The following is a 26,505-nucleotide window of genomic DNA, read 5'->3' on the forward strand; positions in this document are numbered from 1 at the left end:
TAATGCTCAAAGGCACACACAGGTTTTGGAGCAACATATGCTGCCATCCAGTCGATGTCTTTTTCAGAGACATCCCTGCTTATTTCAGAAAGACGATGTTAAGACACATTCCGCAGCGTGGCTTTGTAGTAAAAGAGTTCAGGTACTAGACTGACCTTCCTGCAGTCCAGACCTGTCTGCCAGTGAAAATATGTGGCGCATTATGAAGCACAAAATACGACAACAGACACCACGGACTGCTGAGCCGTATAGCAAGAGTGCAAGAATGAGAAAGAATTTCATTTTCAAAACTTCAGCATTTAGTGTTCTCAGTTCCCAAATGCTGAGTGTTATTAAAAGAAAAAGTAAACATGCTCCTGTCCCGACATGTTGCAGGCATCAAATTCAGAATGAGTGTATGTTTACAAAAAACAATAAAGTTGTCTTTGTACTGTATTCAATAGCATATAGGTTGAAAGCCTGATTGGAATTGGGGTTGTACTTGCCAGGAAGCATTCAACAGGCTATAAGAGAGACGAGCTGACTCATTGGAAACTGTGAATATGGAACAGTTCCCGTTATCTTGTTTGCTCACATTGGTTCTTTATATAGCAGTAATCCCTCCTGCTAGCACCATGATAAAATCAAGTAACCTAATTGGTTCCTTCTCAAGCCCTGTGAGGACACCCAGCAGCCACACAAACACACAGGTACACAAACACACACACACACACACACATTCCTGGTCCTGTTACTGTGGTTACAGCTGTAAGACAGAAGTGTGTGTGTGTGTGTGTGTGTGTGTGTGTGTGTGAGCTGCCAGTGAATGAAATTGAAAGCAACAGAACAGAGAACGTGACGGGGTTGCTCTTTGATTTCATCCTCTAACAGGAGGTATTCTGCAAAAAAACAACAAAAATAAAAGGCTCTTCAGGCTGTTACACAACCGCGGCAACAAAACAAGCGAAGTGAATGACCAGCGGCGATCAAACCGGAGGGGGAAACCCCCCGATGAGAGGGAGTGAAACTGTTGCATCAGAGGAGAAAAGTCAAACAAACAGCTTCTCATACATCACTACACCTGTGAGGTTAAAAATATTACAGTACGTCAAAAGGAAAAAAGCGCCATATTTGGTCTCTCGTGCCGCTGTCCAAAAACTGCAGGTAAATTAAAGATAAAGTCAACTATTGTCACATACAGTGAAATTCAGTCTCTGCACTTCACCCAGCTGTTGCACACTGCATATGTTATAGGGATGTGTGTGACTGGTCAACTGGTTCCCAATCTGGGGTCCGGGCCCCCCTTAGAGGGGCACAACAAAATCACAGGCGTTTCCCAAGACCTTTTCTGCTCTGAGGTCCTCAAAATCAGACTTGCACAAAAAAAAATCACACCTTTTCCAAAGTCAAATTCAAGCACTTGTCAAGCATCTTCAAGGTCGATTTTCAAGCTTTTCCAGCACCTTACAGCTGTTTTAAACTAAAATTATGTTTTATGATGGAATTCTACATAATTGCGGTGATTGGCTGAGAGCAAAACCATATGAAGTACAAATACAATACAAAAAAGGATCAAAGGCAGGCATTGTTGTGAAGAAGTTTTGATTCTACTTTGCTACAGTATTGTTATTGTAATCAAGAAGAGAAGTAAAATTCAGCCTTTTTTGTATAGTTCAAAATATACAGTATGTTGAAAGGAAAAAAGCATAAAAAATAACTTCCTTAATAATTCAAAACAGTAAATTATGTAACTGCAAGAAAAGTTATTTATAAGAAGGTTCAAACATTCTACAAAAATAGACACAAAGAGTTTTGTGACTTTGTCTTGGGGTTCTCTGTACTTTTTTTTTCTTGTTTTGGGAAAACACAACAATAGGAGAAAGTTCAAAGATTATTCCGTTCATATAATATTGATATATTCATGAAGAAGAGAAGAGTTACGTAATATCTAAAATGTTGAACAATTCCTCAGTGTAACACAGTATAATTCATAAGTTGCAATAATGGTGACTAGAGCTGAAACAATTAGCCACTCAATTAAGTTGATCAACTGAAAATTATTCTATTTTCATAACTGATCAATCATTTGATTGCAGAAATGTCCCAAAAACTTCTGGCTCCAGCACCTTAAATGTGAGGATTTTCTGCTTTCCTCCGTTTGATGTCATAGTAAATTGATGTCTTTTCGGTTTTGGATTGTTGGTCGGACAAAACAAGACAGAGGAGAGGAGAGGAGAGGAGAGGAGAGGAGAGGAGAGGAGAGAAGAGAAGAGAAGAGAAGAGAAGAGAAGAGAAGAGAAGAGAAGAGAAGAGAAGAGAAGAGAAGAGAAGAGAATCCACCCAGGGTTGGAGGGCCCGGTCACTTTCCATGATGTGTTTGTATCAGGGAGGAAACAGAGCTCAGCCCTGTGTTAACCTATTATTAACATCCACAGAGAAGAGAGCTGTTCCCATAACTAGGGTCTCTCACTCTAGTCTGTGTCTTTGGGCCTGGGCGGTGTGTGTTTGGCACATGAGGAGATGAGAAACAGAGTGTTTTTATTAGGGAGGAGCCCTTTGTGCGTTTGTGTGGAGAGCAGAGCATATTTAGGGGTACTGCGCAGGCTCCCTGAGGCACCCCCTCCTCCTCCTCCTCCTCCTCCTCCTTCTTCTTCTTCTCCCACCAAACGCCCTACACTCCACACTTTAAGTACTACCAGCTGCAACACAGAGAGAGCAGGAAGAGAGAGGAGCTGACAGCGGGGGGAGAGGGCGAAGACGACATGAGGGGGAAAGGAGAAGAAGAGGAGGAAGCAGTAAAAGGGGAAAGTAAAGGCAAAGAGACAGCACTGAGGCTGGGATACATCAACAAGTTTTAATTTTTAAACCAGATTTACAACATGGTGCAACTTTAAATTATGTTGGACCAAACTTTTTAACTATCTTACAATTAAAAAAGATTCAATTTAAATGTCTCTTTGAACCTAAATTAAATTTATTTGCACTAAAACCAAAAAGGTTCTTCAAAGAAAGTTAAAGGACAAACTAAACTGAGTTTTATGATGGGTCTCTTATTTTTTCACTCCAGTTAATAATTCTTTCAACAGGTTTTTCTTTAAGACAGAGAAAGAAAATATTCTCCGCCTAGCAAACACGAGTAGGTTAACAAGGCTAACTAACAAACAAACAATATAATATTTTTTCTTACTTTTTAGCTATCTAGCAAACAATGTAACATTTGGTTAACATTTTAGCTAGCTAGCAAACAATATATCTTTTTTACTTTTCATCTAGCTAACAAACATTGCAACATTTTCTTAACCTTTTAGCTAGCTAGCTAGCAAGATAGCTTTTTAACTTTTTCGCTAGCTAACAAACATTGTAATGTTTTCTTAACTTTTTAGTTAGCTAGCAAACAAAATAGCTTCTTTGCTTTTTAGCTAGCTAACAAACAATGCAACGTTTTCTTACCTTTTAACTGGCTAGCAGACAATATAACATTTTATCAACATTTTAGCTAGCTAGAAAACAATATAACCTTTTTACTTTTTGGCTAGCTCACAAACAATTAATCTTTTTCACTTTTTATCTAGCTGTGAAACATTGCAACATTTTCTCAACTTTTTGCTAGCTAAACAATACAAGTTTTTTTTTTAACCTTTTAGGTAGCTAGCAAACAATTTAACTTTATCACCTGTTAGCTAGCTAGCAATCAGTGCAACTTTTTAAAAACTTTTTAGCTGTCTAGCAAACTTTTTTGTTTTACTTTTTTTCTAACTAAAAAACAATATAACAGTTTGTTAAGGTATACAAAACAGGTTAAAGTTTCTCCCTCTCTTTTATACTTAGTCAGCTAGCTCCCAACTGCACTTTTTTCATGTATTCTTTAATTTATTTGTGAATTAATTTATTTGTATATTTATTTATTTACTTCAATTTGGGTAAGCAAGCATCTCCATACTGATTATTTTTTGGTTTACATCATAAAACGTGGATTTACTAAATTGAGATTAGTTTTTAATTGTACAAGAGAGCTCTGCTTAATTTTAAATCTGGATTTACTCATTTTAAACCTAGTTTTGCTAAACTCAGATTAGAACTGATCTTAGATTAAATTAATCTTTGTTGGTACAACCCGGTCTAAGAGTGTGGAGGGGGTGAAAAAAAGAGAGATTTTGGGGAGTGTGAGCTCAGGAGGGGTCATCCTGGAAACAAATCAATGGTTGATACATTCTTGGGGACTAGTTGGACTGGAGCTCTTCCTCCTTGGCTGCCTATTGGCTGGGAGCTGCCCAGAGGAATGCATCGGAGCCTGCCTATGGAAAAGCAGAGGCAACGACCTCCAGCTCTCTCACAGCGGCACAAAGTGGCAATTGTTTTGAGTTTGAAGAAAAGGGGGATGGAGCAGGAATGTAGAAAGAAGCCCATAACTCTTTTTCCTCTCTTGTGCTTCTTTTTTTTTGTCTCTTTCTCTCGTTCTCTGCACATCTCTTTCTCCTCCTCTACCCCTCTCCATTATTCCTCCTTCCCTCCCTCTCCCTTGCCCTTCTCACTTTACTCTCTCATGCAATTCCTGTTTCCTTGTCTGCTCCTTTTTTTTATCAAGGCAAGGAAAAGGCAGAGGCAGCAATTCAAGGCAAGTGGATTTTTCCAAAATCCCACATGTTGCGGGCCCGTGAGACTAAACATTAAAAACAAGATGATAAATAGACAGAGATGTTTGGGAAAGTTTCTCAAATGTTACCTCATCTAAAGTGTTTTAATAAAGACTCAACAACCAGTTAATCATGCAGCCACAGATGAATTTAATCACACAAAGAGAGGAAGGATGTGGCTTAGATAAGCTCTGGTTGACAACCACAAACTAGTAAATGTTGTCTTGTCTGTCTGAGGTCACTGCATCTTTCAAAGAGTAGAGCTCAAAGTTAGGTCCCAGAAGTAAAAATCCCATTCATATTCTGAATACAGGATTTAGATTATTAGTCATAAAGTTGTAACAATCTAACTTTGACTGACCACAAGCTATGAGATTGTGAAATGATGGTATGTTCCCGTAGAAGCCACAAGCTTGCTTGTTTTGAGAAAAAATCTGTTTTATTTACAATGTCATGGAGAAGTACTACACTACCCACAATCCAAAAGTGTGACAGCAACATCTCTGACTAATGGAGCTTGCTGTTACCATGGAAATGTTTACAGCACCTGCAAACTGATAGTTTCACTAGCCGGCTGGCTAGCTAGGTAGGTAGCATATAGCTAACATGAGTCACACTAATAATATTGTTACACGGCAGTAAATATAGTTTATGTACGCAAACAACACAAGCTACAATATATTATTACACTGTTTTTTAACAATATAAACACTATAAAAAAGGCAGAAAGTTGAAATTAAGACAAAGTAGTATAATTTGCAGTGGTTTATGGGATGTGTAGTTCCTTCACTCTTAAAATAATTATGTACACAATCTTGTTTCTTTACCACCTAAAACACAAAAGTGTTGGATAAAAACATCTCAAGTCTAACTGGCCTAAAAAATAGAGTTAGTTGAGAAGATTGATAAGCTAGGAGATGGTTAACTTAGCTTAGCATAAAGACTGATATATATACTGTTACCAACAACACACCTTTTTCATATCACAACACAACCCAGTGTTAAATATGCAGATGAACTTTTTTCATTAGTAAAGCTACTCCAATCTTTCCATGTATTCCTGGTCAAATACCAGAATTCCCAACTGCGGTAACACCATTACAAAAATGCAGGATCACGCCCAATGTGTACCGTATGACACATTACTGTACTTTTAATCAAATTAAGCAGGAGAAATGTAATTCGTGTCTCTATGTGTGCCGCCGTCTCTTTTGACCACAGTCATTACAGCCCTGTTCATGCTGCTGTAGCTGCCTTATTGTGATGTAAAATTTTAACTCCAGTCAGTGCAAATTGAATTATTCAGCGATTTGTTGTTTTTCTGGCAGAGTCTGTTGGTTAATTTGTTTATCACAGAGTCCCGTCTCCCAGCACTCACTCCCACCCCCATACAGCTTTCTCACACAAACCAAAAAGACTTAATTTTGGCGAAGGATGAGAGCTGGCTGATGCTTCGCTTCACGGAGCCCCTCCTCTTACTCCCTTCTTCTCTCTTCCAAGCAGCCAGGGAAGCCAGAGTCGGCTGCTGCGATGACATAAGACCATTTTTATCATGTAGCTAAGACCCGTCTGGTATCTCCTGCCATGCTACAAGCAATTAACAGAGAGATTCCTCTCTCTGACAGTCTTCAACACTATTACCATCTCCTCTGCCTTCAAGTAATTCTTATTTTTCCCCTCAAAAGAGAGGTCAGAGCACGCTGTCAGCCACAGAGCAGCAGCGCAAAGGATTGGTAAAGATTCAAGGATTCAGGGTCTTGCTTAATGACACTTCAGCTAAGCAGATCTTTCTCAAACCTGGGCGTTCCAGATAAACAACTGTCCTGTTTTCTCACTAAAGTCACACTGTTGACTGTTTTGTGCCTAAACGTTCCCAAGCTGTCTCCGATCTTTCCTCAGCTGTGAGGACATCCTGGACGAGAGATAGAGGGTCGGAGGGGAAGGAAAAGCTGCAGCAGTGGAACGGCCCGGCCGGTGGAACAGGATAGCATGTTAGCGAGGGCACTCACCTTCCTTGTGACTGCTGGGTCTAGATAACTCCTCAGCTTTTGGAGGTACGTGTGAGGCGGGTTTTTCACTTGGAACCGCTCCTGTCGGGAACAAAAACATAACAAAAGGAGTGAGATGAGCAAAAGGAACGGAAAACAAGATGAGAGAAATAAGAGAATGAGAGTATGGAAAGACATAAAGAGGAGGAAGTTAAACATTTGACAACATTTGTAGCAACAAGGACACAAAGTACAGCAATATTAAGAATTTAGAGATGAGGCTAAATAACGCTCGAAAGTAAGACAAAATTTTAATGAGGTAAAAACTGGCAGAGCCATTTTCAAATGGTTCCAACATGCATTTTTTTGCACGCAGCATAAATGTGTTATTTTCACCTGTTTTAAAAATATTTTTGCATACTAGGATCCTTAAACAGTATTGGAACTGCATGAATTGGCTTTGATTGGAAACCCTTTTTTGAAACCAAGCTCTGTATAAAATGCCTCAGTGACCACGCAAACAATCACAGCCTCATGAAATTTCACATTCACAAATAGAAGCATGGGGCATTCAGAGGATGTACGTCTTTCCTGGGTATACTGACAATAAGGCATTCTTCTTACAGAAATCTCCAAATGTCAAAAGTTTCTGATACCAAATTACAGCATAGACTTTTCTGTGGTGTTCCTCTTGGCCTTGGTGTCTTCATGTGGTATTTTGGAGAGATTTTTGACCATTTTCATCAATTCTCATGTGTTCAGAAATGGCTAAATTTTGCACCAAATCAGTATCAACCTGAAAATTCATGCAACTACTAATAAGGGACGTGATAGAGCGCAGGAATAACCATCAAATGCTTTTTTATACTCTTATAAGGGGTGTCATGATACTCCAAATCCACAATTTGATTTGAAACTTCTTCTTCAGACATGCACCAGACGATGCAAGCAGGCAGCGGTGGAGAGAAAAATAAATACTGAGAGTCACCAATTCTACCTTTGACTTTGATTGAAAGCGATTTTAAACTGTGACACCCCTGAATACTTGTTTAATGTTCTGAGTCCTTTTACAGCCTAAACTATCAGAATTTGAACAGGCACTAATCAGAACATGTTTTTTAGAGCTGCAGACTAATGATTATTTCCATTGCTATTAAATTATTTTCTCAATAAATCAGTTAGTTGTTTGGTCAATAAAATGTCAAAAAAAAGTTTATCAGTGGTTTACAAAGCTGACAATGACGTCCTCAAATGTCTTATTCAGCCCACAACCCAAAGATATTGAGTTTACTGCCTAGAGGAGTAAAGAAACCAGAAAATATTCACATTTAAGAACCTGGAATCTGAGGATTTTTCCTTTTTTCCCTTGATAAATTACTCAAACAGTTAATCGATAAGCAAAATAGTTGAAGATTAATTTTGTAATGGATTCATAATGGATTATCATTGCAAATCTGCAACTTTTATCACAGATTTAAGACAAATTAGGGGGTGCGCCATAAAGCAGTTACACATAGGGCACCCAGATGGCCTGCAGAAACCATGAATTTCAATTTCAAAAAAATCCCACACCCTCACAAGTCTCAACACATTTGCAGTATACTGTCGGGTTAACTGTTGTTGAGACAAAAGCCATCAGATTAAAACTGAACCAGCACTGAGTAAATTATTATGAGTCATCCTTCAGTTGATGGGAACGCAGATTATGTTCTACTTTAAAAGGCAGAAAGAAAATAACAACAATGATCCCTCAGTTAAGTCAGCCTTTGTCACATGTGCTTTGTTTGCACGGACCTCAGATGTAATGGACCGGAACTCTATGGACCAATTTTTCTTGGTGGTTTTCTTGTAGCTCTGAAGGAGATTACAGCATTACTTTGCTTTTCAAAAATGTGATCTGTGGGCTCATTCGGGGAAAACTGCGTAGCACTTTAACAACGGCATTATAGTTACATTCTTAAATATTCAAAGCTTAGTTTTGTTTATCAGACAAACAGGTTAGTCAGACTGGGAACATGATGAACTCTTCAGATAGTTAGACCACAGAGTTTCTCTCTGCTCGCTGTCATCAGACTGACTCTTTAAGGGCGTTCTGCCTGCAGGAGGTCATAAACGATCTGTTAATGATCGTGATTAGTTTTAATGTGCTGTAAAGCAGAACCTGCGTGGGGATGTGTACGTGCATGTTTTAAGTTCAGCCAGGAACAGGTTTTAGGTCAAGTCCCTTACTGTTGTGCTCTAAATATAAATACAAGAGATTAGTGCTGGATTTGGATCAGTGTGTTGAGCGGGAAACAGCATTTGGATCAGGCTGAGCGCCACGCCGCAGCAGCATGAATGGTTCTGTTTAACACACTAAATTATATCCGAAAGAATGAGACTAAAGAGCATTATTCAGGAAATATATTATTCATATGAGGTAGGCAATGATGGTCAAGATATATCCTGACTTAAAGGGATAGTTAGAATTATTTGAAGTGGGCGTTTATGAGGTATTTATCGAAAGTCAGTGAGTTAGATACAGTAGATGGTGGTCAACACGCCCCTCGTTTGGAGAAGTAGCAGGAGTACCAGTGTAGGAAGCTAAGTGATGTATTGCTGCAGGCGGGGTTAGCAGCAAAATGTATTTTCACCGCTTCACTTTGCAGTCAGACACAGGTTTCGATAGGAAAGCGCTGTTACATACACCAAATATCACTCTCTCCCCAAACCAACCAAACTCCACGGGCAAAATCAGTAATTTTACCTTTCAGAAGACAGGAGTTGCTGGTCTGCCGCTGCCTCAATCGGTTAGTTTGTGTGTGTTATTGTGTGACTTCAGTGTTTTAAAATATCTTGTGTTTGGCTTCAACAAAATCACAGAGTAATGAAAACAAACAGACCAAGGCAACAGCAGAATAGCATCTTCTGTAAGTAAAAAATTACTGATTTTGCCTGTGGAGTTTGGTTGGTTTGGCAAGACCAACATCTTGCTCATATAACTGCAGTTAAAAATAAAATATTTGCATTATATTATTAAATATTTTAAACAGTATAGCGTACACTTAAACTGATAAAGATTTTTTTTAGATGTACCTTTCTTTAAGTGGCTTAAATACGTTTTGCTGCTGACCCTGTCCACAGCGGTACACTGCTTAGCTTTCGTGCTGACTATCGATAAGTTCAACCCCACTTTAAATAATCCCAACTATCCCTTTAAGCAATTAGCGGGGTTTTCTCTGTTATATAATCAGCCCTCTTTGATTTTCAATGCATACCAGAGTGTGCAAGGACCTCAGATGATCATATGTAAGAGTCTCTTCTCATGTGAAACATTTTCTCTTCAGCACAGTAAGTACAGTATCAAGTCACACATTCATTAATCATCTTAAGGAGAGCTGTAAATCCTCATACCAGGAGGAAGCTCTTTGGTTTCCTGAGTTAATTGAATATTTTCTACATTTTCTATGTAGAAATTTCTATGTATGATCTGGGTGGTTCACCACCTCAACTAATGATGGCCTGTTCTCCTCTAGTTCCTTCTGTTTGTTCACTTCACTGTCCGTCTGGGCACCGTGAAGACGGACACCTCTGTGGAACATGGCTACAAGTAAATTATCCCTCATAATATCCCTCATTATCCCTCATCCCTCATGCAGAACAGGTTCATAGGATCGCACAAGTCAAAAGATCCATGACTGAAAACTGAGCCACATATTTCTGCAAGGGCGGGTGAAAATTTAGGCAACTATTTTCATCCCCACCCTTTCTTTCATTTAAAGACAATCACCATGTTGCCGAGAAGCATGTTAAGGTTTTTTTTCAGTTGAGAGAAAATAAATTAACTTGCCAGGTGCTTGTCATTTTGTTGATATACTATATACAAGGGATGGGCAAACTAACAGAAATATGCTCAACAAAAACACTTTTGTTTTTGCTCTCATTTTTCATTACTTGAAATTAAAGATCTTAAAGACTTTTTCCTCTGTGCATAAAATGTTTATTTCTCTCAAATTTTGTTAACAAGTTTGGTAAAATCCATGTTAGTGATTATTGCGCAAGTGTAGTTTGGCCTGGTCACGATAAACAGCCACTCAATTATGTCTTGAAAAACAAAATACTTTTGTTGGCACTTTGTTTGGCATGAGGGTTGATGAGTTAGAGTTGGGCTAACAATGTCATCAGGCAGATTAGGGCAGGCCATGACTTTACCTTCCTGGGAAAAAAAAAATTGGTATTTGTGTCTCCCATTGTTATGAAGGCGATACCTCAGGAATGCTTGTCACTGTGGCACATCGATCCCACTCTTGTCAACGCCTTATTTCAAGAACGCTCGGACTAAATTTCTCCAAACTCGAGTTTTTGCGAGGACGGCTGAGCGTGAATAGATGTACACAATCTGACCGTCACCCTCTGGCTTAAAAGCTTACAATGTTTATCACTGCATCGATTAGCAGGGCATCAAATTGCAGCTCAAAAAATGACCACAAATGTGATACAACACCTCACTGACAGTCTCAACAAATGAAGTCATCAGCTTCATAAAGGCAGCGTTTGCTACAAGGCCATTGTATTGGATCGCACATTGTGAAGGTGTTCACATCATTGTGCCGCCCTCTGTTTACAGATACTGAGATAGGATCACATTTCTGGGCGACGCTGTATCATTATCGACAACATCGCATTTATCACTGCCAGAGTGTGTCTGTCTCACAAAAACAGGAAAGGCGAGAGTGGCGTCAGGAAAGAGAGCTGCCTCTCACGGACGCGGCAACAAGCAGACACAAGGTTCAACCCATACGAATTATCTGCAAGTCTGCAAAATAATAAATGAGTACTGTGTGTATCCTGTTGCATGCAAAGAAATGTGAGGAATGGAGGGCAGTAAATACATGAAGCAAGAGACTATAATATAGAGGACATGCATCAGGTGTTTAGGAGCATATACACACAGGCTCCAACACGCTGTGTGGCAGTTATAGAGTTTGTCTGGAGGAGCTGGTTTGTATTAAATTTGAGAGGCGAGGTACACCACCCCCCTCCTGCACCTGAGGGGCTGAGCCATGATGACTCAAGAGGGGGAAATCAGTTTGCCATTTGCTGTACGTAGACATGTTTAGGGTGCTATCCATACAAACCTATCTAGATGAACAACTTTAGTATAAAACACCACATGATTTCAATAAATTCTGAGAAGATTTATTATCAAAATGAGCTCATTATATCTGTTTTTTGATTCTCTGGATGTTTTAACCTCGAGTTCACATCAAGAGCATCCTCTATATTTCATAAATCCTCCTAATTGCCCAAAAAATGTTTAATATTTCAACCTCTGGTGGCATTTGCGGGGCACTGTTTTTCAAAGGGGATGTACCTGTCATCTCCGCTCCTCTGCCTCCCTCCATCACTGTTGCCATGGTTACATAAAGAGATTCACTGTAGCTATGACACAGAAAATACTTTACTCCCAGAGCTGCCTGTGCTGTCATGGGTATAGACTTGTTGGGAAAACAAGAGAGGAATAAACACGTTGAGGAGGACTGGTTTAAAGGGACAGTTCCCCCCAAAATCAAAAGTACATATTTTTCCCCTCGCCTGTAGTGCTACTTATCCATCTAGAGTTTTTAATGGGATGAGTTGCTGAGTTTTGGAGATATCGTCTCTAAAGATGTCCGCTTTCTCTCCAATATAGTGGGACTAAACAGCACTCGGCTTGAGGTTCTCAGAGCTCCAAAAAAAGCGTATGAAGAATTCAAAACCAGTGTCTCTTTCCAGAAATCATAACCCGGGTACTCAAGAAAATTCACAGACCTTGTTGTGAGCAGTTTCAAGTAGGAGCTACTTTCTTTCGAATAGATTCTAAGGTAGTTCCAGGAGATTTTACAACAAAAAAGAAAGCATGGCCGATATCTCCAAAACTCTGCAACTAACACCAAAACTATCTAGATGGATAAACAGCACTACAGGCCAGTGAAAAAATATATTTTGTTTTATTTTGGGGTGAAATTTTCCTTCAACAGTATTCACTGACGTCTGACCATTAAAATGACGAGAAAAATTGACAATCTGACTCCATAAACATCAACTTTTTGGCACTTTGTTGACCACCTAAAGGATTTACGGTGTTGTATAGTTGGGAAACTTCATGTCTACAGCAGATAACGGTAATTTCGAACATAGATCACACTTAGACAGCACACACTTAGGGTACTTGTTCTGTTTCAGTGAGAAAGTATCTAGAAACCAAGATGCTTGTCATGAAAACCACCAGGCGATGTTTATGGAAACTGCTTCACTGACAATAAAAGGGAAACCCACTATTTTCACTTCAGGCCTGACAGAGGAACACGGAGTCCACTCCAAACTGAAAGAGGATCTCTGACTGCTAGTCAGCGGCCTGGTGAGCTCTCTGTGGCACCGTTCCCTTCAGGGTCAGTGGCTATCAATACAGTTTGAGTGGGTGGTGGTCTTGATCTGGTCTCCGTTTTTTCTCCTCTGCTCAGGGAGGCAGAAAAACTCTCTGGCACGGAGGTTGCGGGTTGAGTGGAGCACTCAGACCACAGCTCGCTGCACAACGTGCACCCTCTGTTATTTCTACATGCAGCACTGACGCCAGTTTTTTAACTGGCTAACTGATGTGAGCGCCCTGCTGTGCCACTTAACCCACTTGACCAAGGAAGCCAGGGCAGTGTGTAAAGACCAGAAAAGGCTTACAGGACGAAGGTAGGGCAATGGAGCCTGGGTGCTGCTGTGTGTGGGACAGACAGTTTTTGCTCCCATCAATCATGATTCAAGTAAAAGATCTCTTCTGTGCACACAAAAGGTTTATATAGCTCAACTTTTATTCAGAAATTTGTTCAAATCTGGGTTAGTGAGTACTTATGATGCAATCACTTGTACTCAGAGCTCAGAAAAAAATGGAAGTTGGAAGTCAGGAATCGACTTGGAATTATCGACTTCCACTTTGCAGTGGATTATAGCTTTACAATGATCGATCCACCTGACAGATGTGGCACAAAGAGATGCTGATTAAACAGCATGATAATTGCACAGCTGCGCCTTCATGGTCACAGTAAAAGTGAAGAGTGAAAACTAAAATGTGCAGTTTGAGCTTGAAAAATGAACTTTATTAGGCACTGAGCTATGGCAGTTTCACAAAGGGCTACACATGCAGTTTTTTTTCCAGGAGGGCAAAGTCATGACTTGCCTCACTCCGCCTCTGATTGGCTAGTGCTCGTTGCCTTCGTTGGCTGCGTTGGTTAGGTGAGGAGTGATTGGTTAGAGTCACCCCCTGTCACGGCCGCAAGCGAGTCAGACGTGGTTTTCGTTCCCACGTCTCATGCAATCCATGCAGCTGTCAGCACCTACACCGTGTGTCTCTTGTCCTAGTTGCGTCTAAACTTGAGCTGAAGTGTTTATTTAGATTTCAAGCCCATTTGCAAGGCTGGTGCCCATTAAACAGGCATTGAAAAAGTATTTTATCCACATTTTGTAACCTAGGTGGAGCAGAGTGTGCTCCACAGCCTGAGATCAGCTCACTCTGCTTCACTTTAATCCCACAGACTCTCCTTTCACTTCACCCAGCAGCTGGTGAGCAAAAAACAGAAACTTCTTGGACTTTATCTGATGTTTTTCTGTGTTTTCACGGGTAAACTGTACATTTACTGCCACTAGACAACTTTACTCCTAAACTTGAATCCCTCTGCAAGGATGCAAACACCCATCTGCTCTGAGGACAGCTGTCATCCCAGTGTGATGCTGATGTGACATTTGCAGTTTAGACAAGGGGTTAATGTAAGGATATCAGGATAAGCCAATTAGAGGCAGAGTAGGGCAGGTCAGGACTTTGGCCTCCTGGGAAAAAAAGGTATCTGTAGCCCTAGTTTAGTGCCTAATAAACGTCTTTTGCATGATAAAACTGAACAGTTTAGAGTGGCCTTTCATTGCGATTAGTCCAAGAGAGACCTGTGTCATAATCATGTGTTTAATCAGCATCTCTATATGCCACAAATGTCAGAAATCTCTACTTCAACAAAAAAATGCAAAAACAAGTGTTGCATTTCCAAAGAAGGCTGATTGATTAATTAATAAGTGAAAAAAATCATCACTTTGCAGCCATACAACTGTGTATCTAAGCTTAGTTAATTTTTTCTTGCGAGTCTGTTGATTATGCAGCCACGGTGCATTAAATGTGACTTGTAGAGCACTATATCAAACCATAATCACACAGATGAGTGACTGATGCTCACCTGATCACAGATGAGCTCCCACTTCTTCTCGTTGTCATACTGCCGTAACAGCCGCGCTTTGTCTGGAGGAAGATTCATCGAGTTCTGAAAGAGAGAAAAAAAGGTCACAGTTAATTAAATGTGGATAATCAAACATCATCAGTCACACGAATCCAGGAAAAAACTGACATCCCAGATTAATAAAAAACACTGAAGCCCATACACACACATAAAGGTGTGTAAGAGAACTGTCTATCATGACATCAGGATGTCTACAACATTCAGAAAAATACATTTTAGAGATTGAGAACTAGTTAAGTGTACTTTGACCCAAAATAACAAGTCAGGTCCTTTGTCATTATCTTTACACTTAACACCGTAATGAGTAGATGTCAAAAAGTTAAATTAGCCAAACTGTGGTGTGATGGTGCTGCTACAAAAAGGTCACTGGGACACCTCAACTGAAAGGTTTCTTCCTCTCTGGAGCAAGAATGTGCAAAGCAAATCTCATGCCAAACCATTAGTTTACACGTTACAGTACATTAATCACTAATCAACACACAAACAAACAGAAAAAAAGTGTGTCCTTATGTTCTATCATCATCCTCGGCTGACCCCAGCCTACATTTTCCCCTCTTTTTTAGACTTTTTGAGTTTTAGTAGAAACAAAGAGTAAACGTGGGGAGACAGCAAGGACCCTGGACCCTGGCAGTATTTAAGAGATGCCCATACCAAGCCAGACCAAGAGAACATCACAAAATAAAATAGGTAAGGAACAAAGTACAGTTGACACTTCTTAAGTCCCGTCTAGTCCCGCCCTACTATACTATGATTGGCCACTACTACTGTGCTGTGATTGGCTAGATGATGTGGAAGGGTGTATTTTAACCATAAACCGTGATCTTTTCTTAAACATTCCAAGGTAGCTTTGTTTTTTTAACCCACCCAAGTTTTGTTTCCTATCCAAATCTAACCAGGCTGAGACTGAAAACTGTAAATAATAAGTCAAATAAGTCTAAAACAATCAAGAGTGACATTTAGCTTCACACAGAACATAAAGCCCAGTCTCCTAAGTAAGAGTCCTGTGTTTGATCCATTCATCCATCACAGCCTCCTTCGTAAACTTCTCCCAGCTGCGAATATCTGCACTCGCTCTCACAACCAATCAGAGCACTGTAGTTGAAGCCAATCACAGCACAGTCTTGGAAGAAAATAATGTGCTAATGTTAGCGAAACACTGGACAGCTCACTAGCTGGTCAATTACCATAAATCGTTAGCTAGCTAGTTACATCTGATTTCTAATATTAGCAACATGCAAGCTAACTAGCTAGGTAATGTGTCAACAAAAACGTGGCACCACTTAGGAGGAGACAGCTGTGTAAAGTAAAACTGCTGCACAACAAACCCTTTTCTGTGTTCATAGAAGCGTAACACAAAGAAACACATTATTATATGATGAAGGAACTATTTCAGTACCAGCAGACCTCCCGACTGTGAGCTGGCCAGTTCAACTACAGTAATCTAATGCTGTGGAAACTTATGAGAACCTGGCTTGCTCAGAGGCACGTTGGAAACAGCTGTTAAAGGACACAACAATCGTCACTCACTTTCCCTGACAAGATTTTCAGTCTGTGATTCAACTCCCCCTGGTTAAAACATCTTCCCTAAATATTTTCCTATTTCCTACAACACGGTTACCAAATATATGGCCAACAGAAAGCCACTAATGAGAATATCCCAAAATATCCACCATGTGAAGTGCTGCATTGGAGTCTTACAGCTGGGAAATGAGGTCTCTCCTTAATGAGAGTTGGTTGTGTGACACTGAGGCACAGAGGAAAAACGTCTGAGCTCTATTGTCTGAGTCAGAGCTTTGAATTTGAGAACCAGGCGACCGAGCTTGACCCTGACATACTAAAACTCCACCAACAAGTGACCAGGCATCCCAGGACATTTAACAGAGAGCGAATGAGAACATGAGCAAGTACAAAAACCCCAGTTCAAAAAAGGCTGGGAAGCTGCGAAAAACTTAATGCAATGATTATTCAATCATATGCAGTACAAATGGCATGGTACGGGGGCGTGTTAGTGCCCATGGCATGACAAACTGTCACATCTGTGAAGCCCCTAGTGATGCTGAAAGGTACATACAGTTTCTGCAGCAACATATGCTGCCATCCAGACAATGACTTTTTCAGGGACGTCCCTGGTTAATCCAGCAAGACAAATTCTGCAGTGTGTGTGAAGCGCAAAATACGATGATGGAGATGCCGAACTGTTGAGCACCTGAAGTCGCATGTCAAGCAAGAATGGGAACGAATTTGACTTTCAAAGCCCCCTTTCCCAACTTTTATAGAACATGTTGCAGGCATCAAATTCAGCATGAGTGTATATTTACAAAAAAAACAACAAAGTTAATCAGTTGAACACTAAATATATTATCTTTGTGCTTTATTCAACTGAATATAAGTCTAAAAGGATTTGCAAAATGTTGCATTCTGTTTTTGTTTTTGGATTGGGATTTAGAAGTGAAAGTGATGGAGGATGCTCTGACTCTGCACTTTTTCTCCTGATTGCAGTAAACACATTATTTTCCATATATGATGCCCTGAGTGATTTCCTGAGAAAGATGTGTTGTTCATGACAGATCTAATCTGACCCATGTGTTGGTTGACAGCAAGTCTGAAAATAAGCCCCAATCATCCAGAAACTGTTACACAACTACTTCCTTTATCCTGTTTTTTGTTACTTTCCCTCATGTACGAACACCTCTGCAGTTGTCTAAAATTTGGCTGGATTTAACACAGCCATGACTCACCCCGCCCCCATGTGTATTAGAAAAGCTTGAAACAATTAACTTGCACTTAATCGTACCACCTACAGTACGCAGAGCACAGAACATGCAGCAGCAGAAATATTAAAATAAAACATGTGGCCCAGCTGGAGATTAGTTAGGCAACCATAGCAAACACTTTTTCGAGTCAAAAAATATCCTAAAAGTACATTCGAAACATGAAAATAGTTTAAGCATGTGTTCCTCAAAACTATTTCATCTGCAGCTTTCAGTTATTAAAGGTACTACATGTGGTTTAGTGACTGTTTTCCACTGCTGAGGAGAGAAAAAGAAGGAAAACGTGGCCATCGTGCACGGCTCAGCTTGGGGTTCTTTTTCCCCTCCTCATTCTGGGCTGGATCATCTATCAGTGTGTGTTCAGAGCTCAGCCTCCGCTTCTCCTCACAGGGGGAGCGAGAGGAAGATGGATGAGGAATATCCTGAGATCCAGCCTGTTTCCATGAGCGAGTAACACCAGGATAGAGTCCGACACTGATCGAGTAGTCCGATCGCCAACTTGCGTTGGAGTCTGAGAAGTCTTTCATCTTTTATAATGTATATTATAGCTTGTTTACATCAAAAGCTGAGCCAGTTTAATATGAAAGAGGGCATTTGTTGTAATGAGAGGAAGAACTTATGTAAAGACAAACAATAACAGGTTTATACAAATATAAGTTAACTTATAGCAACAGAACAAGAGAAGTTTATAGTACAGTTTGCATTTCAGGCAAACTGATTGGCCTTGGAAGCAGACAAATCTGCAAGCTCATGTTTCATTTGCTCTGGCAGATGTGTCTGGCCACTCTCCCGTTCAAACAGCCCGTCGTAGATCTCTTCGAGCCAATCACAACCCTTACTGATACGACGGCTGACAGAGGATCACACCCGGCTCACAAAACTCAGATAAAACTGTCACACACGGCAGCTCTGCTCAAGACGAATCAAGATTCTGTTACTGCATTTAGAGATGTTCTGATACCATTTTTTCCTTCCCAATTCCAATACCTGTGCATTCGCAGAAGAGTTTAAGTCGCTCGATTGTTTTCCCCACAACCCCAGACAAAAGAAAGACGACTCAAACAGTCTGCACCACAGATCCCCACAATAGTAAACTAACAAATCAGGAAAGGAAGGCAATGTCTGCTATTTCTACGATGCCCACTACCCTCTATTTAATTGGCCAGCACCAGGAGGTTACCTGGTGAAGTTCAACACGGTTACCTCAACCGCTGTGATCGAAGGGATCGACCTCCCTTCTGCTGCCAGATATTTCAGACTAACTCAAGCAATGCCAAGCTTGGCTACTAACTGATCATTTCATTATCTTAATTTAATAATTTTCTGTCCCTGCCATAGTTAAATGTGCTCGCTTTTTCTGATGAAGCTCAATTGATTCTCTCTGCAGACGTGCCAGTAAAGTAGAATGAATTGAAATCCTGATATAAGCACACAATTTTCTTTCAATGAGGCATCTAACTGATGTCTTTGGATGCATCAAAATCAATCTGTTTAATCAGTCAATTTAAGTTTTACTTTGTGCAAACGTAGGTTGAAGCCCATCCAGCCTTCTCCACAAGAGCGACCAGGAAATCACATTAGTATTCAGCAGATGCTGTGAGCCGACTGATTGCTGCTGTGCTGACTACAGGGAATTGGGAGTCAGGGGGGATCTATTGACTCAGTCTGGCTGCTAACCAGAGTTAGTACCCACTTTCCTTCCCTAAGCACATTAAAATACAACTTGACACCTGAGTAGACGGTCACATTTAATGACAGAAAAGCCACTGGGAGTCTCACTGTATCACACACAAGTAAAAGTAAAAACAAGCCTGTGTGGATGTGGATGCTAAGCTCAAATTAAAGGAGGGTAAATCATTAAGATATTTCTTTACTTCTGCCTTGTTATGATTGGATAGTGGAGAACTAAAACAAATGGGACTGTGGTAATGATGTAGGTGCTTGGTGTAGGTGCTGTGCCACTGCAGACCGGCTGGGCGGTTTGCTGAGTCGCTGTGGGCTTCCTGCTTTGGTGAGACTCCAACTAAAGCAAAGAACCACTTCTACCAGCCGTCATTTCATCCCAACACTAATGAGCTGTGACAGGCACTCAGCTCGCCAGGGTCAGGTTACCCTGTATGTCTACAAGCACACAATTTGTGTGTGTGTGTGTGTGTGTGTGTGTGTGTGTGTGTGTGTGTGTGTGTCTGAGTGTGGCATTAATGGGGTGATGTTGAAGAGGGTGTGGCAGCTTTTCACCAACACCTGATGGCAGGCCACCCTGACGAATACACACACACACACACACACATCTCACGGTAATTAAAGTATTACTGCAACACTGTAGGGAAGATTATGACAGTTTGACACATTCGGCAGACACAGACAAATTTTGCAATGACCAAAATTATCCCATGGTTTTATCACAGTAAGTGGGGATGCACTGAGCCAACACAGTCTGGGGAACAAGATTTTTAGGCCTTGCCATCTCAGCAGCACTACAGTACATCTCTCAAACATTCTTCCCTTTTCAAATAATTACAGTTTGGTTTTGGTTCAGCGTTTTCAATATTGCACTTGGCAATACTGCGATTTTATTGCAATTGCGATTAAATGTGCAGCCTTAACAACAACTGTTTTCAATGCGGAAAAATTCAGCATTCAGTGTTGGACTTACAATTATGGATTTATTTTACAAAGTTTTTAAAAAAAAAAGACCATGCAGTTCAAGGCTGGATTACAAAGCTTCTGAAAGGAAAACGATCACACCGGAGCTGACATTAGCATTAGTTTAACATTAGTCTTTCCTGCTCACTTACTCACTAAATTTTCCAGCTGTTGTAAAAATAACAGACAAGACTTTTACTGGTCTGAGAAGCTGCAGTGATCATTAACTGACTGTAACCTGTACTGTACATTTACTGCCAAAGTGACAGCTTTCTTCTCCACTGCAGGCAGCACCGTCACTTTCACTCACATGCCGCACACACATTGCACGCTGCCCTATTCTTATAAGGAGCTACGCTTGTGACAGTATGCTTCAATAAAGTCTAATAAAACATAATAATTAAGGCAGTTGCGGTAAACCGGCATCCTGTGGGATTATGTTGCTTTGTCACTGCAGTAAGAAGAAATCTGCGGCATCACACCCCTAATCTGATACAAGAAATTTCTTACAATCTGATATAAACTAGAGACAAATGTAATTGCAAATACATGTATAGCTGCAGTGAAAATTGTTATTAAGACTCAAAAGCAAAACAGCAGAATGCAAAATGTTTAACTTGAGTGTTTTCAGGGAAGGAACTGTCTTAGGAGCCTCGATGATGCAAATGTGATCAAACTTGCACAAGTATAAAAAAAATATGATGAAGTTGAATATGCAGCAAACATGAAGTAGAGAAGCCTGCCAGGCAGCACAAAAACTCAGTCCAGAAAGCAACAAAAGGAAGACGACGAGGGGGGAAATGAAGGAATTTACTGTGCTGGATGACCAACCCCGCTCTGTGAACTGTGGGGTTTCAACACTTCCAACATCTCCAGCCTCACTTCACGCTGCCAAACTGACATTTCATCTCCAGAGCAGCTGTCTCACATCTGTACTGTTAGAGAGTGAATTCCTTTAGAAACATTTGGGAAAAGCTAAAGCTGTGAGTTTTAGCTCAAACATGGACGCCTATGTCAAAAAGGACCAGTACAACACAAATTTAAAACTTTATTTTAGCGTCACTGGGCAAAATTTCCATAGTAACCTTTAAGCATATTGTAGTTCAAGTGGTCTGAGAGAAAATTTGACTCCTGCTCCTCCTTCTTGGCTCTGTTTTCAATTAATGACGAGAACACCAAGCTGAAGAAAGTCTTAAAGGCATGGATAATAAATCATAACCTTTTTGGAGTAAAAGCCATATTAGTTCCTGCTGAAAACTTTGCTGAGGGCAAAAATATGTCCTTGAAAAGACTTGCTGAATTAGAAAGACAAGTTGTATGTAGAGGTGCAAGTAAGGATAATTTTCATAGTCAAAATGTCTTGTTTTGATCACAACCAAAAGATATTCAGTCTACTGTCAGAGAGGACTTCAGAAACCAGAAAATATTCACATTTAAGAAGCTGGGATCAGAGAATTTTTACTTTTCTTTCTGAAAAATTAAAATGTCTATATCACCACAAATGACCACAAAAGAAAGGGTAACAGCTGCTAACTTGTTCATACCATTAGCAACCCAGGTGCTAATTTGCCATTTTCAGCGTTAGTTAGTTACTTTGTTGACTCAGACATTGTTGTTTCCTAGGTATTTGGGAAACATAGACAGCCATGATGTCACCTGAAACAAGTGTCCAATGGCAGGCTTTTACCTGCAGAGTGCATTCGGACACTCAGACTAGCAGGGGACAAACCTGAATTCATGAAAAAGTGACAAATGCCTGCATTATTAAATTATTTAATAGCAGTCTTGCACTCTCACACGAGTCATGCACTGTCCTCTAAAGTCTGCTGATATGTGCTTCAGATCAACACCAACATGAACAGATATCCAGCAAGAAATCGGGCCGTTGGTTGCCTTTTTCCCTGACAACCATGTGACTAATAATCAAACAACATTTTCGCCACATGACTTGTGTTTACAATTCCGAGACGGCTTGAGTTTTGCCTTTGTGAACACAAACTGGACCAGCTGGAAAACTGAACCAAACATCAGGCATCATTCTCACGTTGGTTCGATTCAGGAACTGGACCTTTAGCTGTGAACCTTCTTTTAGTCTGCAGAATCTGTCTGGGGAAAATGAAACTAGGAACAAAAACTCCAAAACAATGACTCTTAAGTTACTCAGGAATCGAAAATAAACAAGAACCACCCATGGTGATCATGGGAATAGTTTATTGCAACATCACACAGCCTGGATAATGGTGCAGTTCTTTAGGCGTTTTCACTGCACACTCACCGCAGAGGGCAACCACTCTGACCTGGCAACCTGCTTCCTGGAGCAGGGCCACGGTGCAGCCACGCTGAACCAGACAAAGACGTGTAACTATGACCATCAGTAGCTCCACTCCTAACAGCAGCTACTGCTATCAGTCTAATGTTTATGTTTGACTCGCATCAGGCCACGAGGCTCAGGGACATGGACAGAACTTATTAGTGTCCGTGCATCCTCTCATTAGGCAGCTTGAGTCATAAAAATAGTAAAAATAGGCAACTGCTGGCTCGAAGCCCACCAACCAACCCACCACCTTCGAGGAGGTCTGCGGAGGCAGGGCCCTCTGAGTGCAGCTGGCTATGAAAGCAAACACACAGCCCACGTGAAAAGGCCCGCTGCTGTGAGAAGATGGGAACTTTAATATGCCCATTTATTCATGGCCCGTGCATCATGTTTTCCAGGGTTAAAGTGCAAATCTCTTGGCACCTCATGATCCGATTCAGAGTTTGACAGCTACGGTGTGATTATAAATGGATTATCATTTTCTATAAATCGATTTTTTTTTTTACTGTGTGAGTACTTGCTACCTTTGAAACATGGTGGATTTGTAATGATCCGTAATTAATTTAGTTAGACATGAATTGCAGACAGCGTGGCTCAGAGTCCTGCATGAGTCCAGCTTTACAAACCTGAGATCCACAAACAACTCGTTACTCACAATTAACCCTAAGTCAAACCCACACCGACCCAAAACCGTTAACATACGCCCCGGTACCTGTCCTGCATCTGTGAGTAAACACACATACACAGTCAGTCACATGTGTTCTCCACTGGCGCAAGCTCTGGTGCTCCTGCAGCTGTCAATGCGTTTCCATAGTGACAATGAACCCTTGCTTGCAACTATCAAAAGCTTATACTTTCATACAGCAGCAAAGCCACTGACATTATTCTTACAGTCTTTGAAAAAACGATAATCCCTCCAATGTCCGGCTTGGCCTTTGATGATGTGCTGTCCACAATTTAGTATCCTCCACTGGATAATTTTGCCTTTATGTCATCAGTTTTAGCCGGCAGCTAACATTCATCGCTGTCAGATCAAACAGTGACATCCCATTGTTTGGCAGGATGTGGGGTCAAAGGTTGTGCCGCAGGCTTTCACAATAAAAGCCTGCCAGCTGATTAGACTTTATATTATTAGCATATATAACTGTAAAAAATACTGTGACATTTTCATTTTTGATTTCACCAGGGAAAAATATAATGTAAAGTATTCATTATATTACGGTTCTCCCCTGCTGACCACCTGCAACTGTTTAATTTTTACCCATGCTCGCACCCATAAATTCATATAAATGTATTTTTTACCCAATACATGACGTTTTTGCAGGTTTCGAGTAACCATGAGTACCCGACCCAGTGCAGGACTCTAGTGTGGCTCTTGTCAGTGAAGCTAAATGTAATTTTTATTGTGTTAAAATGGATTTTATCAAATTTTACCCAGCCCTAGGGTACGCTGCAACAAATCTGACGCGTTGTGGGCAAAAACATATAAAGCCAAAGTCAAATGCTCCATTAGATCACCTTCTTATTTCAGCACAGAATCTAGAAAACAAGCTACCATGGCAAGAAAACACAACTTCCTTGGAAGCGGTTCAGTGGTTGAAAACAAACCCAATATGCGTCAGTGCATCAGCTTCCTCTGGTGTTTGTTATACTGACAAAAGTGTGCAGTGCTGCACCTCTCATCCACCCAACCTCCTCTCAGATATCTTTCAGGGATTGATTTGTCCTTGGGGATCTGGGCTGCAATGAGTTTGAGACACGCCCACACTCTCCTCTTTCCTCCATCTCCACCTTTTTTCCTGCTACTAATGCAGCAACAACAAGAAAGAGGAACTCCTAATCTTCCAGGAGAATTTGATCCAGATCTTCAAAACTGTTTTTTCAACTCTTGTAAGCGATACGACACGAGTCGAAAATCAAACTAATGACCACAACAGATCACATCTCTTTCTGTTGTAAACACCCAGTTTGCATCATTCAAAACAATGTTTCCAACCACTAATTCATTACTGTTCTTTAAAATCGCTCGCCGTCTTTTTAAATGAGAATTACAGACATCGCGCTACATGCCACAACAAGAAAACCACTGACTGCATCGGTTATTGACGATTAGTCATAACAAATATTTGAAAATTGCTCAATACTGCGGAAATGACAGGGTGCTGCACTGTTCTCTTGCTTCATCAGTCACGGGAGTGTTTTGTGTTTTTAAGGCATTTAAATAGTTATAATGAGGTTAGCGCTGCGGGCCAGTCTCAGAGTTGTAAAGCACCTCCCCAGGTGTACTAATACGTGACAAACTGCACAACTCATTTATCCCGCAGGGAAGTGGAGAAGCCCTGCAGCTCAGATATATAAGAATCAAATCTGTCATATTCACAAAGGAGGCGGTGTGAATAACTGTCGACACAAGGGAGAAAGGAGGAGGACGGCCCCCGAGGCATGAGCTATCCAAACCGAGCCGTCCTCCCCTCATTAGCGCCGCGTGGATCCATAATCCTTGGCGTTCTTTGAGGGCACAGGTGTCCCCCGTCTGTCCTCAGATTAGCTTTGTAATCCCCAAGACCCCCTGCTCCGGCTCAGCAGCCTCCTCCATGGAGACAGTAGTGTTTGTGTTTGTGAAGCTGTTCACTGGAATGAGGAGTTCAAATGTTTGAGCCCGACCTCTCGTTTTCCCCCCTTTACAAGCACATTCCAACGAAATTCCTCCCGTTTTTTTTACTTCAGTGTGATGACTGTATTAAATTACTGTTCTTCTGTCAAACTCAGGAGGAGGTTGGAGCTCAACAGTCTGAACCAGCTATTCTTGGTGGGAAAACTGCTTTAAAAACAATATTTTACCAAACTGCTATCTATTTCACAACGAAAAGCAGTGAAACTACATCGTACCTACTCTCAAAAACATTCAGCTTGGCAAACTAAAACTACTTTCAAAAAAGCAGTTGAACTACATCAAGGGGAAATTATTATAATCTGAGTCTGCAAATCTCTTATTGTCATGAAAATTAAATTCCACAGCTTACTAACATACTATTTACGACGTGTAAACAGTATGTATCTTTTGACATGTTCATAACCTTGGGATGAAACCAACAGTACGTGAAGTGCATACTATGTCTGGGGAAATACTACAGTATGCAGGCACTGGCAAATATATCCCACAGTGCAATGCAGCAGTGACAACAATAGCAACAACATAACAGACAAAAGCAGACAGAGACCAAGTCAGCTCCGTGGAACATCAATGATGCTTCAATTTAAATGTATGCAAGGTTTTACTTTGCTAGGCGGAATATGTTTTTAAATTACTTCATTGTTGGCACAGGTTACCATGGTTACGCATCTCCTACTGGCGAGGAAGCTCTCGGGAAGTGACATTACGTGTGCTGAAGAGTGTGTTCAAAAAAATACATACTACTGCTTATTTACACAAAAGTATGTTGAAGCATAGCACACATGTTTGGTATGCAGCGTGATTTTGGACGCAGCCATGAGTTTGGTATTGGTCCAATAATAATAATTGCAATTATGCTTATCAGCTTTGCTTGATTCCGATTCTTTGACTTTCCTCCCACATTCCTCACAGCAGAGTTGTGTGAAATATTAATTACCATGGATAAATTTTACCAGCGGAAACGCTGAGTTACATTAACTAGATAACCATAACGATGGTGGTCTCTTTTCTGGTTAATTGAATATTTGGGGGGTTACTTACTGTAGGCTACTTTACTTTAACGACAGACAGCATCCTGTTCTTGTAGTGTTTGCTAAATTGAGGTGATTGATACAAGACTCTTTATTTGTGCTGTTCACCTGCTAAACAAGTAACTTAGCCATATCTAACTGGGTGAGTTAACTGAGAATAATGCTAGACTTATGATTTAA

The 26,505-nt window shown here is 40.6% G+C and overlaps 1 protein-coding gene across 8 annotated transcripts in view; it reads right to left on the minus strand.

Moving 5' to 3' along the window:
* Positions 1 to 26,505, minus strand: part of fmnl2a (formin-like 2a) — an 88,536-nt gene that overhangs the window by 42,933 nt on the left and 19,098 nt on the right. For all 8 annotated transcript variants that reach the window (XM_084725259.1, XM_084725260.1, XM_084725253.1 and 5 more), the window contains exons 2-3: positions 14,830 to 14,913; positions 6,623 to 6,703 (exon numbers count right to left, since the gene is read on the minus strand). In XM_084725259.1, coding sequence (XP_084581385.1) covers positions 6,623 to 6,703; positions 14,830 to 14,913 — 165 coding nt within the window. The remainder of the gene's footprint in view (positions 1 to 6,622; positions 6,704 to 14,829; positions 14,914 to 26,505) is intronic.

This window comes from Lutjanus erythropterus, chromosome 8 (genome assembly GCF_056507025.1).
Source record: "Lutjanus erythropterus isolate fLutEry1 chromosome 8, fLutEry1.hap2, whole genome shotgun sequence".
NCBI lineage: Eukaryota > Metazoa > Chordata > Actinopteri > Lutjaniformes > Lutjanidae > Lutjanus > Lutjanus erythropterus.